Source organism: Sitophilus oryzae, unplaced genomic scaffold (genome assembly GCF_002938485.1).
Source record: "Sitophilus oryzae breed Bouriz unplaced genomic scaffold, Soryzae_2.0 scaffold_1297_pilon_pilon, whole genome shotgun sequence".
Lineage (NCBI taxonomy): Eukaryota > Metazoa > Arthropoda > Insecta > Coleoptera > Curculionidae > Sitophilus > Sitophilus oryzae.
In genome coordinates, this window is record NW_022145945.1 from 6,934,801 (window position 1) to 6,952,076 (window position 17,276).

A 17,276-nucleotide genomic window follows, 5' to 3' on the forward strand; every position below is an offset into this window, starting at 1 on the left:
AGTACGCTGCACTTTCTCAGGAAATAAAAGCAATCTGGGAACTGCGGAGGGTGATTATAGTACCGTTAATAATAAGTGCCAATGGACTTGTACACAAAATGACAAACCAACATATCAAAGAACTAAACCTCCCGAACAACACCATAATGTGGATGCAAAAGCAGTTGTGCTTGGTACCGTCGGAATTATTCGAAGAATTGTCTCACCTTATTGACAATATTCGTCGTGCCCTTGGCTGGTTACAGCCCGGACATGGACTAGAACTACCACTAACAGTGTGAGAAAAAAAATTATATATATATATATATATATATATATATATATATATATATATATATATATATATATATATATATATATATATATATATATATATATATATATATATATATATATATATATATATATATATATATATATATATATATATATATATATATATATATATATATATATATATATATATATATATATATATATATATATATATATATATATATATATATATAAGGTATATATATATATATATATATATATATATATATATATATATATATATATTAAACCATTAGCTACGTTCTTAGATTTTAAGTCCCAAACATCGCTCTTGAGGTTTTGTCCCACAAAATTACCATCCGCCGCACTGTGCGGCGCGTCTTGGCGCGGCTCTCCACGTGCCTGGAGTGTGGATCGGCGCTCCACACGCCGTGTAATGGCACTTTTATAGTCGGCCAGAGAATAACCGATACGACAAAAAATTGTTTACTTTGAATGAGGAAGAACAAATAATTTGGAACCCCAGAAATAATGCACATAAAGATAGAAATGAAATACACGACGCCTGGATGAGAATACATCAAATGTTTAGTATCAATTTCACTATGAGCGAATTAAAAAATTAATTAATTAAAGAATTAAAAAAGAAAGAGAGTTGTCCTAGTCTTTTTAGTTTCTAAAATACAAGGCGAATTTTAAAATGTCGCATTTTTCGATTCCATCATATATCGGTTATCTTATAACTTATCGAAAAGGTGAAAACTCAGTATCGTAGTAATAGTTTTTACGTAGAATTTAGTGATGTTAACTAGTTTCGCTGTTGGTTCTCATTTTCGTCTGGCGTGTGCTGGCTCGGCGCTTCGCGCGCCAGGCGCGTGGATTGGCAAGCCACACGCCGTGTAATGGCACCTTAAATCATAAATTTGGGAACTTTGGGATTTTTTTTTAAATTAATCATAAATTTTTCTTCGAAAAAATTATGATAAAACAGTTTCTTTTTTCAAATTCATAATTTCAGTCTAATAACTATTTAGACAACATGTTTAATTTACGTCAATGACGACAGATATTGATAATTTCAATATCAAATATCTCGAGAACCATTACTCAGCGATTTTTACCAAGAGACATTTTCTACGTAAAAAACGTCGTAAATGTATATTTTTTTATCCAGTACTTTTATACAAAGTTAGTACTCTTCAAACCAATTATAACATATGTAGGTGGCGCCAGGGGTGGCGCCCTCTACAAGTAGGAGTCATATTGACAACAAAATCAAATTTCTCATGTCAAAAAACTTCTAGAAACCAATTTTCATTCAAGTATTGACGTTTCTTCAGAAATTGTTTGGAAAAAATCGAAATAAAAATGAAACTTCTACACCCTGTATCTCCGAAACTAAGCATTTTAGGACATACATTTATACCAACTTTTTTACTTATTTCTATCTGCAGAATACAGTTCGTCCACCCTGTATATTGTTTAATGATTTATTAATATCTCTGAAACTATCGAAAAATATTTACTCATATCTTAGAATTATGTAAAATGAGGTGTTTCATTTAAAAAAAAATCATCCCGATCAATTCACACATTTTTGATCCACCCTATAGAAGTTAAAATATTTTCCTGATAAACACCCTCCTGCATACTTTAGATTTGCACTTAAACAAGATCCTCAAGTTTTTTGTTCTAGGAGGTACAGATGCTCGACGCACTATTGCCGGACCCTGTAATTGCAAAAAAATTAATTAAAAATTACACACAAGGTGACAAGAACAAGTGATTAAAAAAAATAAAATCTCCAAGCTTGAAAAAAAGATAGCGTCTTGTGTAAACTTATTGAATTGAAAACGTGTCACCCCCGCACGCATACAAACTGAAACTCGCCCTCGCGTCGCAGTCGTCTTTTTCCATCGAGAGGAAAAATCATTTTCCGAAATCATAAACCTTATGTTTACACTGTCAGTTATACTGGCAATTTGTTCAGTCAACAGTGAAGAAAATGGTAACTGACTCGGGTAATATTTTTCCAACTTTGCGACGTTTCTTCTTGCTTGGCTCTCGGTGTAAATTACTGAATTCGAGCGGAAAACCGAAAACATTTTCTCTGAAAACGGAGAAAAAATGTCTCTGAAAGAAAATTTTTACTTATAGAGCTTTAAGTATTTCTTTTGTTTTAGTTTGCGATCATAAAAATAATTGGATGACTTAAGCTTCGTTCAGAATCTCAAAATTAGTGCTTTTATTTTGCGCAAAAATTTGTGCCTCCAACTTTAATGTAAAGAACCTCACAATTAGTCGAATAAATTAGTGGTTTCAATTAGCGTAGAAGTTTATTCCTTTAATTTCAATGTAAGCATTCAGAACGTCAAAATTAGTGGTAGACATTTTCAATTAGTAGAGAAATTTATCAAACTTTTAACTTTTCCACTAATTATACTTCAAAATTTACGGGAAATGTCATTTTGGCCTCTGCTTATCTTCCGTCAAGAGAAATTGTGGTTGGAAATCAAAATTTGATTGCTTTATAAGCTAAATCTTAGGCTTTCTCTATCGATACAACTGACTAATGCAAGTTGTTGCTACGATATTCTATTAATTTTAATTGTGTTTTTGAGACATTGTGAATGATCGTAAACTAAAAAGTATAAAGTGTAATTGAAACCACTAATTTATTCCACTAATTGGGAGGTTCTGAATGAAGCTTAAGCATTCAAGACGTCAAAATTAGTGGTAGTACTTTTCATTTAAACCAAACTTTTGCCACTAATTATACTTCAAAATATTCGAGTAGTCATTTTGGCCTTTGATTATAATCCGTCAAGATAAATTGGAGTTAGAAATCAAAACTTTATCTATACTAATATATAAAATCCTTAAGTGACTGACATACTGATTAATCACGATCCTGCTCAAACCACTCAATGTAAGAAGCTCAATTTTGGCATACAGGTTGATTCTAGGGTGTAGAAGTTCGATACTCTTGGTTAATCCCAGCATATTTCGTTCCATTGAGCGTTGTGCAGTGACCTGCAGTTTCCTTATGGTGCACGTTTTAAATGTCCAGATTTCGCATGCATAGGTCATCACTGAGTAGTACACATTGGTTGAATCTTCTTTAGATAAAGTGGCATGCTTGATTTGAATACAAATGAATTTTTTCATAAGTAATAATAATAAATGTCTTTATTTAGTACCCAAGAAAAACAAATTACAAAATATCATAATAAAAGATGCGGCGAGATCTAGCACAATGCTACTCCATGCTGAGCCAACAGAGGGGCCAGCATAATACACTATTTGGTAAACCATTAAATATTTTTACAGCAAAATAACTAAATGAGCCTCGAAACTTGGAAGTTCTATGTTTAGGTACAATAAAATTTCGGGAGTTACGTGTTGCCCGACCGTGGATACTATTATTAGTAATTAATTTGTCATACAAATATTTAGGGAGTTGACTGTGACGAACTTTATAAACAAGAGTAGCTAAGTAAACATTGAACCGTTCGTCCAATGTTAACCAGTTGGACGCGTCTAACAATGGGGTGACATGGTCAAATTTTCTTTTGCCAAAACTAAACTTTAAGCAGGCATTTTGAAGCTTTTGTAGGCTATATCTATTTCTTTGTGTAATGGCTGGCCAGAATAAAACATCACTATAGGAGATCATAGATAACACCAAAAAATTAGTTAACTTTAACTTAATATCAGTATATAGAATATTTGCATGCATGTAAAGTACTTTTAATTTATAATAAGCTTTTTGCAGAACGCTGGACACATGATTTTCAAATTTAAGTTGGTTGTCCAACAATATGCCTACGTTTTTTTCACAGCTTGAAGGTACAACTAGTGTGCCATAATAAGTACTCCCATGCTAACTTAATTGTTCTGTTGATTTTTAGTAGTAGAGACCCCGAGCAAATATATGTATTCTTCTACTATTTCCAGTACTGTGTTATTAATTAGAATGTTTTTTCTGTCCCCTAGTTCGTTGTACATTACTTTATTGCTGGCGGACCCACTTTATTGCTGGCGGTATTTAGTTCGTTTGTCCGGGCTGTAACCAGCCAAGGGCACGACGAATATTGTCAATAAGGTGAGACAATTCTTCGAATAATTCCGACGGTACCAAGCACAACTGCTTTTTGCATCCACATTATGGTGTTGTTCGGGAGGTTTAGTTCTTTGATATGTTGGTTTGTCATTTTGTGTACAAGTCCATTGGCACTTATTATTAACGGTACTATAATCACCTTCCGCAGTTCCCAGATTGCTTTTATTTCCTGAGAAAGTGCAGCGTACTTGTTTATCTTATCTGCATAGGCTTTAGCCACGTTATAATCCTGCGGTACTGAGAAGTCGGTTATGATGGCGGTTTTTTCTTTTTTTTTTATTCCTTATATATATATATATATATATATATATATATATATATATATATATATATATATATTATATATATATATATATATATATATATATATATATATATATATATATATATATATATATATATATATATATATATATATATATATATATATATATATATATATATATATATATATATATATATATATATATATATATATATATATATATATATATATATATATATATATATATATATATATATATATATATATATATATATATATATATATATATATATATATATATATATATATATATCAAGAAAGTGACTTCCGTTGACAAAACTGACGTCTGGATTAATGATTCAGAATTATTATAATATGAAATTAGATAGGCACTCATAGTTATATTCGAGGAGTGATTATGAATCCATTTGTAATTAGGTAGTTTGGTTAGGTTTTTATATATTCTTGGTAGCGAATATGAAACCAAACGTAACGTAAGTGCTTAGCGACGAATTTTAAGTGACTAAAATCCAACGTAATATGACGTTGGTAATTGGTAGAATTACATTCCCTATTAGGTCAGATACCGACGTCGAGGCGACCCGAATCTGTATTCCCCATTTAGGTGCAAATAAGGGTCGTAAGGCGGCCGAACCGACGTTGGTACCCGACGTCGGGTTTATTGAACGCGACGTATACCCGACGTTAGATAACCTCCAAATGCTACTTGGGAAGATATTATCAATAAAATACTACAGTGTAAAAAATATAAATCAAACTTACCACAAAACGTTGTACATTTCCTTCGTCAAGTCATTCGTTCCTAATTTTGAATATCTTATTGTAGACTTTGAAAAAGGTTAAAACTGAACCGAAACGTTAGTTATGTAATAAACACTTCCTAAACCCAGAAAAAGTTTAATATTGACCATAAGCCAAGAACCCTTTATATAAAAAAATAAACTATATCTATCAGGCTATCTACCCTTTATATAGCATTTAGAATAAACAATAATTTTAACAAGAAGAAAGTTTTCTTTAATACAATCATCATTCATTATTCGTATTTGGGCTTCATGTTTTATTTGATGAAGGAATGCTTTTTCAAGTTAAACATTTCAATCTTTATAACGAGCGTAATTAGAGGAACAAAAAGAGAAACGGGGCCTTTATTTTCTTGCAAGAATAATTAGAAGGCAGACGACCTCCTTTCCATAGACGGGGCCGTGTCGTTTTTCCAGGGACCGTAATTTATTAGCAGCAAATTTAAAGCCCCATCGGGGCGAAACAATTAACAAACCCACTGAGCAATGTCTATTCGACCCCGGCCGACACTAATTAAAAACAATCGATCTTGGTCGCCCAATTTCCACAGCACACTACGCAAGAAAATTTGCCCGCTTTTTCCAATTCAATTTTTAGACGGGCCAGCCAACAGTTTCGAAGTTGAAAAATCCTACGGAGAAATATAAATACTAGAAAATAAAAGTAAACCGGAAAAACTGCCAGTGTCAGTTATTATTAAATTTAAAAAAAATAGTTTCTGTTTCTTTCAGCTTCCTTCTAAATTTTGTTATTAATTATAAGCACAGATAACATATAATCTGATTATATGTTATCTGTGTTATAAGTTAAACTTCAGTAGCATAATATACAGGGTGTCCCAGGCTGAGCGTGCATTAGAAGTTTCTAGAGAACTACAATATCTAGATCGGAGATTTTTTACACATCACTGTTTCACAACGAGATCTATCGACTAAAAATATTTTCAATATGACGACACTTTGACAACAACTTTCTTATTTTAAATGGTTTTTAAGCGTATCGGAAACAGCGTTGTCAATTTCTTATATTTGTACCAGCTCTGTTAACATATTGGTGATATTTATTTATTCTTTCACCTCTTAATTAAATCGATTACCTTTTTCAAAAGATACAAATTTTTAAAATCAAACTTTAGTAATGATATAAATTGTACAATAAAAAGTATGGAACTGATACGGAACGGAACCTTACGTATAGCGTCAATACAATAAAAAATACGGAACGGATATGGAATGGATATGGAATGGAAACGCAAGGTATAGTGAGATTCAACCTTAAATCTTTCTCTAAAACATAAGGTGTAAAAAATAGTGAACTTCAGTGGACGAAGGAACATGTATAATCAAAAAGCAACAAACTAAAAAATATTTTCACTAGCGAAATAAAAAAAGTGAGCGATTAATTTTTAGTAGGTGGCATCTAGAGATTGATCTTGCTAAAATTATTATTGATTGTCATTCCCAACCGTCCTTGACGACGTTTTCTTCGATCATACGGTATTTAAGGTATTCACTACTATTGTTTATGAAACACTGCATGTTTTTAAAAAAATATATTGGGTTTTTTTGGATCTCTGACGAACCTGTGTAATGAAATATAAATATAAACGGTGTACTAAAGTGTATGTCTTATTATAATATAAATAAATAAAATAGTGCTTTGCCAAAGTAGATTTGCTGCCTTCAATCCGATATTCAAATATTTAAACAATTCGACTTTTACTAAATGTAATCTAATCAGTTTGTATTTTCTAAAAGGCAATCTAACTTGGAGCAAACAATAAAATTCCACTTTAAATATCCGGCGATTTTCTCGAGCGATGCGCAGCTTGTTTGAGCCAAACGATTTTCGAAAGCTTTATTTTAATTAAAGCACTCCCAAATTCCAACTAACACAAATTTCGCTTATTTATTTACTTCTTAAAATAAAGTATTTTATAAGTTATTAACCCTCACCTAAACTTTCCTCAAAAACTTACTGTATTTGCGTTGATTAAATAAATATGATTGCGCATCTTCTTATTTCTTATTGACGATTTCGTGGCACAATTAAGCTTGATTTTCGTGCATCCGTTGTCCGACGATACGTTGATACGATATTAATTTTATTGGTAGAATTTAAAGATTTTGACTGGTTAGAAAATAACGCAGTTTTTAAATTTATTGCATTTTCATGCCTCCGTTTATCGGATTTTATATTTTCGTTTCCATAACGATTTTGCTATTTTACTTATATTTTTATTATTGTTAGATTAAATTTGTCAAAAAAGTGCCAAAACGTCCGTTATCGTATGAACGGGTCCGTTGACGGGCTGAAGTAAAATATTTACGGATGAAAAGTGGCGCGAAAACACACAAAGCACCTTCGGACCAACTTACCAACGTATAATGGATGCATGAAAATCAAGCTTTACACTTTATACTTTTTAGTATACGATCATTCACAATGTCTAAAAAACACAATTAAAATTAATAAAATATCCTAGCAACAGCTTGCGGTAGTCTGTTGTATCCATAGAGAAAGTATAATATTTAGCTTATAAAACATGAAAGTTTTGATTTCTAACCAAATTTTTTCTTGGCGGATGATAATGAAATGCCAAAATGACATTCCTCGCAAATTTTGTAGTATAATTAGTGGAAAGTCAAAAGTTTGTTAACTTTTTCGACTAATTGAAAATTACTACCACTAATTATGACGTTCTGAATGCTTACATTAAAAATAGGTGACCGAACTTCTACGCTAATTGAAACCACTAATTATTCCACTAATTGCGAGGTTCTGAATGAATCTTCTTTCTTGTCATCTTTCTGATGAAGAATGGTATACTTGTTTCGAGGGACAAACCGCTGCCAAAAATGTTGTACAATAAATACCAATTTTGGGGAAAAAGTACCAAAAATACCAAAAAAACAAAAAAAAAACAAATTAGTACCAAAGTCTGTCTTAAGTAACATGTTTAAAAATTTGTTTGCTGGCATTGATTCTGACCTCGATTCTGGCTTATTCTCATTAGGTTCATTCTCGGGTTCATTTAGACAAACCATCATCGTTTCCTTAAGACCTTTCGATATTTCTCCATTTTCCTTAAGAGTAGAATTTATTTTCTCTAATATCGAAATAAAGTTGGTTATAAGAGGTTGATTGTACTGAAACTTTTCAATTTTTCTTTTATTCCTTTGCGAGCGGCTGTATTTTGTAGACTTCCAAATTGAATTATTGCTTGTTGACGGTAAGGTTGAAGAGGCAGCTGATAATGGTAGTAAAGGGGTAACATCGGGGAGATAATTATTATTGCTTGTGGATGGTATGGCTAAAGTGGCGGCTGATAAGGGTAGTTCCGAGGCTCGTTTAGTTGGGGGGATAATTACGCAGTCTAGTATTTTTACATTAGGATTTCTTTGATTACGGGGAGCTTCACATATTAGATTAGGGGGTACAATTTTGCTACATGACGGTTTGTATGCCTCGGTAATTTTCCTCGGTATTTTCCGTAGAAGGCTCGATAGAAGGCTTTTTTAGAAATGAAGTTATTTTTGGTTGTGCCTCAGAGGTATTTGAAGCATTATTGCTTACCTCTGATTTAACCTCGGATTTAACACTGCGATTATTACTAATTTTTGGTATAAATAATTTATTTGTTATATCAAAATGCTTTATCAAGTGTGTTTGAAAATTTGAGCTTACCCAGCATGCCTTTGTAACTCTTGTTTTTGTAATTTTTGTAGAAGGATTTTTTTTGAAGTGGTTTTTTTAAATTTTATTTGTAAAGTTACTTGGCTTTTTACAAAAGCAGGTAAAGCATATTAAAGTCGATCCCGAAATCGAGTTTGCCTCGAAGTTTGCAGTAGAATTTGGAAGTAAAATTGATGTGCTAAAAATAATGTTATTAAACAGACTATTGCAGTTTAGAGTGCTCCAGAGTCCATCACCAATTTTTGACTTTAAGCATTGCTTTAGTATTTTAGAAACTAAATTATTTTCTTGGGTATAATCAGTTTCCAAAACATGTAGAGTGGTATCTTCTGAAAGACTTCCAGCTAAACGATTTTGTCAAAGCACCTTTAGATTCCAGATATTTTTCAGTATTAGCTTTAGATGTACTTGGGGCTAGAAATATAGATATTTTTCAGTATTAGCTTTAGATGCAAATGGGCTAGAAATGATGCAATCAGCTTCCCGGCCGTCGTCGCCACGTGCGTCTAATCCAGCGTTGCCAGATGTCCAACAAACTACCTGTTTAATACCAGTTTAATACCAAATAAAATCAGTTTATTACCAAATAATACCAGTTTTGTTACCGAATAATACCAAATTAGTACCCAAAATACCAAATTAGTACCAAAAAAATTCCAGTATTACCAAGTGCTTGTACAATACCGGGGCCGAAATAGCCCCAATTTTGCCCTACTAGCAAAACCGGTGATTAAATCTATGCTCGCTACCGTAGTTGAACTTATCTAATTTTTTTAACTGAAATAATAAATTATAATACAAGTTAGACCTTCTGTAGGTATCAAAATATTTACTTTTTTATTTTTATTTTTAGAATTTTAACAAATTATACTTTAGAACACTTTTGGAATAATTTAATAATAATCTTTTCGTATACTGCCTATATAAACCCGTGTATTTTTATATGCTAGTTTTTTACGATGTTCTCCGATGGTGACAGCACCGGCGGAGAATGCACCAAGCCTATACATTGTTAACATAAATATTTCTTTCTTGTTTCAGAAGCAGCATAGGAGTTTAGTCGTCCTATTCGTCTCATTGGTATTTATCCTGATAGCCAGATTACAGACGCGTGCTCCACATTTTTCCACCGCTGATAATCCAACAGCTAAGGACCAGAGCTTCTTCAACAGGGCTTTCACGTTTTCCTATTTGACCGTCTTCAATTTCTGGCTATTGATCTTTCCAGACGAGTTGAGCTTCGACTGGGGCATGGAGGCCATACCGAGAGTAAAAAGCGTACGGGATCCGAGGGTTTTGTGCACCGGTGTGTTTTACTGTATCCTAACTTGTATAGTGTGTAAATGTGTGATGAGTGTACAAAAACTGAAAGAGGACGACAACGCCAAAAAGCAGAAGAGATTTTCAGCAAATACAGGTAAATATAGAATATTTGAAGACTTGAGGTACATACCACTTCTACATACATCTTCTAAGTGCCAAAATCATTATTTCGAGATAAATAACATTTTTTGTTATATAATCATTGTATAAGAAGACCAGTGTCTCTGTTGCGATTTTTTTTCAATATAATTTAATATACCGGGTGGTGCATCATCGTTGGAAACATAGGAAATTCCATGCAAATTTGGAACTCTTCAAATATTGGTTCCCCTATTGATTTTAAAGCAAAGTCGTAAATATTTTTTTAAAGATTTATGTATAGTAATACCCTCGGTAATACCTATACATGTAAAATTTGAACAATTTTGGACTAGTCGATTTTGAGTAATTTAAGAAAGATTGCATCTATTTTTATATCAAAACAGAACAGGTAACAATCAAACACCACTCAAAAGCCGACGTACCTTAGGTTTGCAGACTATGATTTTGTCATTGGCATAAGTAATTTAATTTTATTATTAAGGGGAAATTAGCTGAAACCTGTCAGATACATTGTCTAAGCTATTTCCCACGCAGTACCATTTTATCATGCTTACTTTTTCGTTATGGGTATAATAATAAATTATTCTTAGTACTGATAATTAAAATTTTATTAAAATTAAGTTGTGATTTAATTAAAATAAAGCGTTTGAAAATGATGTTGACAACTGAACGTATGTCAGATTTAAACTGGTGTTTGATTGTTACCTGTTCTGTTTTGATTTAAAAATAGACGCAGTTTTCCTCATATTACCAAAATCGGCTTCTCCAAAATTGTTCAAATTTGGCATGTGTGTTTACCAAACGTAGACTTTTAGAAAATCTATTTAAGACTTTGATTTAAAGTCAATAGGGTAGCCAATATTTGGATAGTTCAAAATTTGCATGGGATTTAGTATGTTTCCAACGACGATGCACCACCCGGTATGTTATATATGTTGTTGGTTATGGAACTTAGAATATTTTACAAATAAAATATGACAAATCGATTATTTGGCACTCAGAAGATTATTTACTTCAAGTATTCATTTGTAAACCCAATGTGAATACATGTTAGGCCAGTATCTTTAGTTCGCAAAGTTTTATATGTTTATTGTTTAGAATTTAAACCTTATCGTCACGCTAATAAAAACCATTCTAGATAATAATATCGATCTTAATACAATAATACACACTCTACACTACTCGGAGAATAGAACGAAGGAGGTCAAGGTCGCGTTTCGTCGCCTACCTTTGTCGCGTTTCGGCTTACCTCCGGTTGTCTTGACTTATTTCGGTTTGTCTTGACCAACTTTGGTTTCTTAAAAGCGCCTCAAAACTACTCGTAAAATAGCGTAGAAATCTAAATAGCGTATTTCCTGTGGTTTTGTTCAATTTCGTTTCGAACTGTCTCCAAACGTGTCGGTATCTATACACGAGGCAAAGTACTTTTTTTATAAATCTCAGTGAAATAAGTAAACCTAGACTGTATTAAAAAAATTTTCTGTTTTGTATATCAGCTTTATTTCTAACAGCGTATTTTTCTTTATGTTCACAGGATGTTTTGTCTGCTGCAGAAAAACATCAGACAGCCACTCCCGTATCTGCCGATCAAACAATAACAACAACAACGCAATTCTAACCTGCACCTGTAACAACTCCGCCACTCATCGAAAAGCTACTCCTTCCGGTGTAATTCTTTTCTCCATAGCTCTGATGACCATACCATTCCTCCCCGCCACCAATCTCTTTTTCTACGTGGGCTTTGTCGTGGCCGAAAGGGTACTCTACGTACCTAGTGCGGGTTTCTGTCTCTTGATCGGATTTGTTTGTGCTGAAATGCTTAAGCGTCGTCGGTTCCGGGTAATGTTTAGTGCCGGGCTCGTGCTGGTACTGCTGGCGTTCGGTGGCAAGACGATTTGGAGGAATGGAGACTGGGCTGATGAGGAGGCGTTGTATAGAAGCGCGATACCGTTCAATCCTGCAAAGGGTAAGTTACTTAATATCTACTAAAACACTTGCTAGTTATACTATTATTATCATCGCACATCAGTCACTGTCCACTGATGGCCTTAGGCCTCCTCTAAGTTCCTCCATGTTTTCTTTCCTTGCCGTCATTATTCAATTCCCAGCAATTTTTATTAAATTATCGCTTCGGCGCGTACGTGGTTTATCTCTACGCTTGTTTTTCTGTCCCCACTCCAATATTCTTTTTGTCCGCCTGTGGTTTGATATGTGCTCAACTATAATTTTGACGTTAGTTCCTTGTCCTATTGGGAATTATATTTCTTTTGGTGATTCCAAGCATGGACTCTTTCCATTACTTTCTGGTCTGCTTTTAGATTATCTGCTGACTCTTTTGTCTTTATTTAATTATTATTTAATCTTAATTTTTTTATTTATTACAATTTCCTTCCAAGCGCCTGCACCGATAGATAAATTAAACCATTGGCTTTTTATTCGTAAGTTTAGATTGGAAAATGCCCATAAAAAAATGTAAATACTATTTGGCGCTAGGTCGTGGCGCAGGGGCAACGGTCGTGACCCAAAGCCTTTGATAATAATTTTGGAGCGGTTAGGCTTGTTCCGGAATTATCTCGCCAAATATTATTTATTCAAATTTATTATTATTTTCTTTTAATTTTAAAAATAAAATACAGTCCGTTGTATATAAGATTATGTATGATTTGAATGTATTGTTTTCACTATTGCAACCAAATGGTCGGCCGACTAAAAATTACAGGTCAGCGCGCAGGCTCATCGTATCGAATTTTCCTTCACAGTATCCATACCTACTACACACACCGGAAAAATCTAGGGATATCATTTTATTAAAGTTAAAAATAAGTGTTTTGAATAAACAACCACATATTTGTAGGCCGATTCTTTCTACTTTGATTGAAACGAAGTAGTCACACTAGTTATTTCTAAATTTGCGATATTTGCAGAAGTGTTTGTGCATTTTTTCAAATGTATAAAAAGCACCTAGCATCAATTGTTCGAATTTAACCTGTACTGGCTATGTTTTTATGATAACTAGCCAGAATTCATTCAAATAACTCTGTTTAGTATTAAACGACATTATGGAGCGTAGACATCTTAACAGAGACGAAATGCTAAGGGCCATGGGTATGCTCGAAGCTGGAATGCGCCAAATCGACGAAGCTAGAGCATTAAATTTAACGCAAAGTGTAATATCGCGATTAAGTGCACGCTACCGTGAAAGTGGTGATGTTGCTGAAAGGCACACAGGGCGACATCGCATTACTACCCCTCAGCAAGATCATTTTTTACAATTAAATGCTCGACGCCGACCGACTCTTACAGCACCAGAGCTTAGTATAATTCTCCAGGAAACACATAATGTAACCGTTAGTCCTGACACTGTTCGCAATAGATTAAGAGAGGTCAACTTAAGAAGCAGACGCCCCTGGAGAGCTCAACCCTTAACGAGAGGAAATCGAGAGGTACGATATTTGTGGGCTCAAGATTATGTTCAGTGGTCGAGTGAACAATGGGCCAATGTTCTCTTCACGGATGAGTCACGATTTGGAATTCATCCGGATTCGAGAAGGCTTAGGGTATGGAGAGAACCGGGAAATCTTATTCGGTTGGATCATGTTCAGGAAGTGCACCCTTATCAAGGTGGAACAGTTATGGCCTGGGGAGGAGTCCAGTTAAGCCGAAAAACCGATCTCGTTTTTCTTGAAAGGTTTCTAACAGGAATCACATATCGTGATTTAATTCTTGAGCCTGTCGTGTTACCATATTCCAATGATTTTGGGAGAAACTTCATTCTCATGCATGACAATGCACGGCCTCATACAGCCAGAGTGGTAAGTGAGTTTATCAATGCTCATGAATTAAACATCTTACCCTGGCTGGCACAATCTCCTGACCTCAACCCCATCGAGCACGTATGGGACGCGGTCCAAAGAAGAATATTGAGAATGGGCATACCTCGTGAAACTCGTAGGGATCTGGTTCGGGCCGTGAATGCAGCGTGACAGGCTGTACCTCAAGAAGAGATCGACAACGTGGTCAGGAGCATTGAGAGACGATATAGGGCTGTAATGAACAGTAGAGGAGGCCATACTCTTTATTAAGTAAAAATGGTTTTATCTTTTTTTTTAATTCACAGTTTAGAATTTAAAAAAATGTGTGTATTTTTTTGAGTTCAATAAAAATCAAGGTAAATTTGAAAAATTCGGTAAAATTCGCATTTTTATTTCCAATACGTCCTGTAAACTATTTGTTTATTTTAATTTTATTATATCAGAAATGCAAATAATAAAATTACTGACGATGGCTGAATAAAATTGTAATATCCCTAGACTTTTCCGGTGTGTGTATTTAAAATCGTCAGGAAATTTAATGTCTTGTTTTTCAAATTAATATTTTTTAGAAAATATGCGATAATTGTTTTGAGTAGTTTATTTTACAGTCTTTTTCGATAAATTGCAATAGTGTCACTGTTAATTTAAGTTCTGCCACAAAAAAAACTTGGATGGCATTATATTCCTTCCTTAATCTTTTTATTCAAAGCTTTACGTACCGTAATGCTAAAGAAGCGTCGACATTGCAGATTCACCATTGATGTGCATCTGACTTTTTTTTCGTTTGAGTAAAATTGTGTTGGTTCTTTAAGAGTCGGGGTCGGGTAAAGCGGGTGTGTGGCCGAAGGAAATATATATTATATTTCAGAAATCTGCCTAAGCCTTAGCCCGATCCTGTCGTGTTAAGCCACATCCAAAATTCCAAACACACGTGCTTTGATTAAGGCTTGATTAAGGTTTGCAGAGCTTCAGCATTTGCCATAAAATAGCGAGTAATTTCTTACAAAACCATATAAATTATATATCACTGTAATCACAAAACTTCAATCTATTCCCGTATTGAAACGGAATTTTAAATTTTGGCTTTCTTTTCGAGAAAATTTGGTTCAAACATAAGGAATATTTTGTTGATGTTTGACCATCAAAATCTTAAAAATAAAGAAGTTGTTTTAAAATGTGCTACAATGAGGATATAGTATAATCCTTTATCTTTAATTTCCTTGTTCATTTGTTTAAAAATACCTAGCCGAACGCTTAATTTGCCTACGTTAATTGCCGAACGCTTAATTTGCTATTTTTTCGAACTAGTGAAATGAACTCTTAATGCCTATTAAACGTTTTCTCTTCACATTTTATCGATCTGCTGTAAAACTGTAAAATGTTTAATAACGAATATTTGCTTTGTATTCCTGTTGTTACGTATATTATTACGTGATAAAATTGTCAAATAGAATGCTACAATATGAAATATTTTGAAATATGCAAACTACGTTTTCAATATATTTATTAAAAGCGACAATACAAAAGGTATTCTGTAAATATGATAATATAAGTTATGCATTTTGTTCGGTTCCGATAAAAATAGATTAATATTTTATGGAATTTAAAATGTGCCCAATGCTTTATTAAATTATAAATATATACTTTTGTATATTTTCTGTTAAAAATAGTTTCTATTGAATGAAACAACACTACTTAAAATTGATATTACCTATACCGGGTGCGTCTCAAAAGTGGCTCACCCCCTATATTTTTTTTATTTTTTCAGATAAAAAAGCGAGATTTGGTATGTTAGTATATGACATAAATCAGATTTTTTTTGGCACTTAGAACATTATTTACTTCAAGTCTTCATATGCCCTAAAATGCTTCTTGATTAAGTTATAGCACTTCATAGCACTACTACAGCTCTTACAGCTTTCATTTGAGACATATTGTGATTTTTAAGGTGTTTTGAAAAACTTTTTTTGAAAAACTTTTTAGTTTTTCAAATTGTGGACAGAAAACTCATTTTGTCATTTATTTGTTTAAATGTCTTATAATGTGGATATTAAAATATGAGTCTTAAATAAGTGAAAATATTTTTAGGTCTGTTAGATCTCGATAAAAGGAGCATATTTTCTCTTTACCGTTTTTCAAATCCAAAATGTCCAAATGTTAAAAAAAAATCCAAAATAACCGAGTTGTTTTACTTTGAAAATTAAAAAAATGACTTTTTGTTTAAATTTTGAGAACTAGTGATCTTTTCTGTTTTTTTTCTTGTAAATTTAATCTACTAGCTATATTGCCATATTAACAAGAAATTATGGTTTCTAATTAAAAACTAAAAAAAATTAATAAAATTTAAATTATTTTTTTTTGTGAAAAAAACCTTATAATCGTGTTTCTGGGGTTATACTACAGGGTGAGTCTTAAATAAGTAGAAATATTTTTAGGGGTAGCATATTTCGATCCCAGATATACCAATACCACCTAGACAAGAGATCTAGGTGGTATTGGATATACACGGTGAAGTTCTTTTTGTGAAAACATTTTTGAAAATTTGGAATTTTTAGAAAAATCTTGGGATTTTTTTAATGTTTATTAAAAAAACATAATATCTTCATAATACGGCAACATAGGTAGTAGATTAAATTTACAAGAAAGAAAACTCAGATAAGATCCAACGGTTCCTAAAATTTAAGAGAAAAATATTTTTTTTTTGGAAATATCAAAGCAAAATATCTCGATTATTTTGGACTTATTTGAAAAACGGTATAGAGAAAATATATTTCTTTTATAGAGATCTGCCAGCCCAGAAAATATTTGCATTTATTTAAGACTCACCCTGTATAATGTTTAACCAAATTTAATA

General features: G+C 32.9%; 1 protein-coding gene across 1 annotated transcript in view; it reads left to right on the forward strand.

Annotated features, from left to right (window-relative positions):
• LOC115874673 (protein O-mannosyl-transferase TMTC2-like) overlaps positions 1 to 17,276 on the forward strand; it is a 603,898-nt gene that overhangs the window by 168,907 nt on the left and 417,715 nt on the right. The window contains exons 4-5 of the mRNA XM_030889892.1: positions 10,227 to 10,602; positions 12,145 to 12,576. Coding sequence (XP_030745752.1) covers positions 10,227 to 10,602; positions 12,145 to 12,576 — 808 coding nt within the window. The remainder of the gene's footprint in view (positions 1 to 10,226; positions 10,603 to 12,144; positions 12,577 to 17,276) is intronic.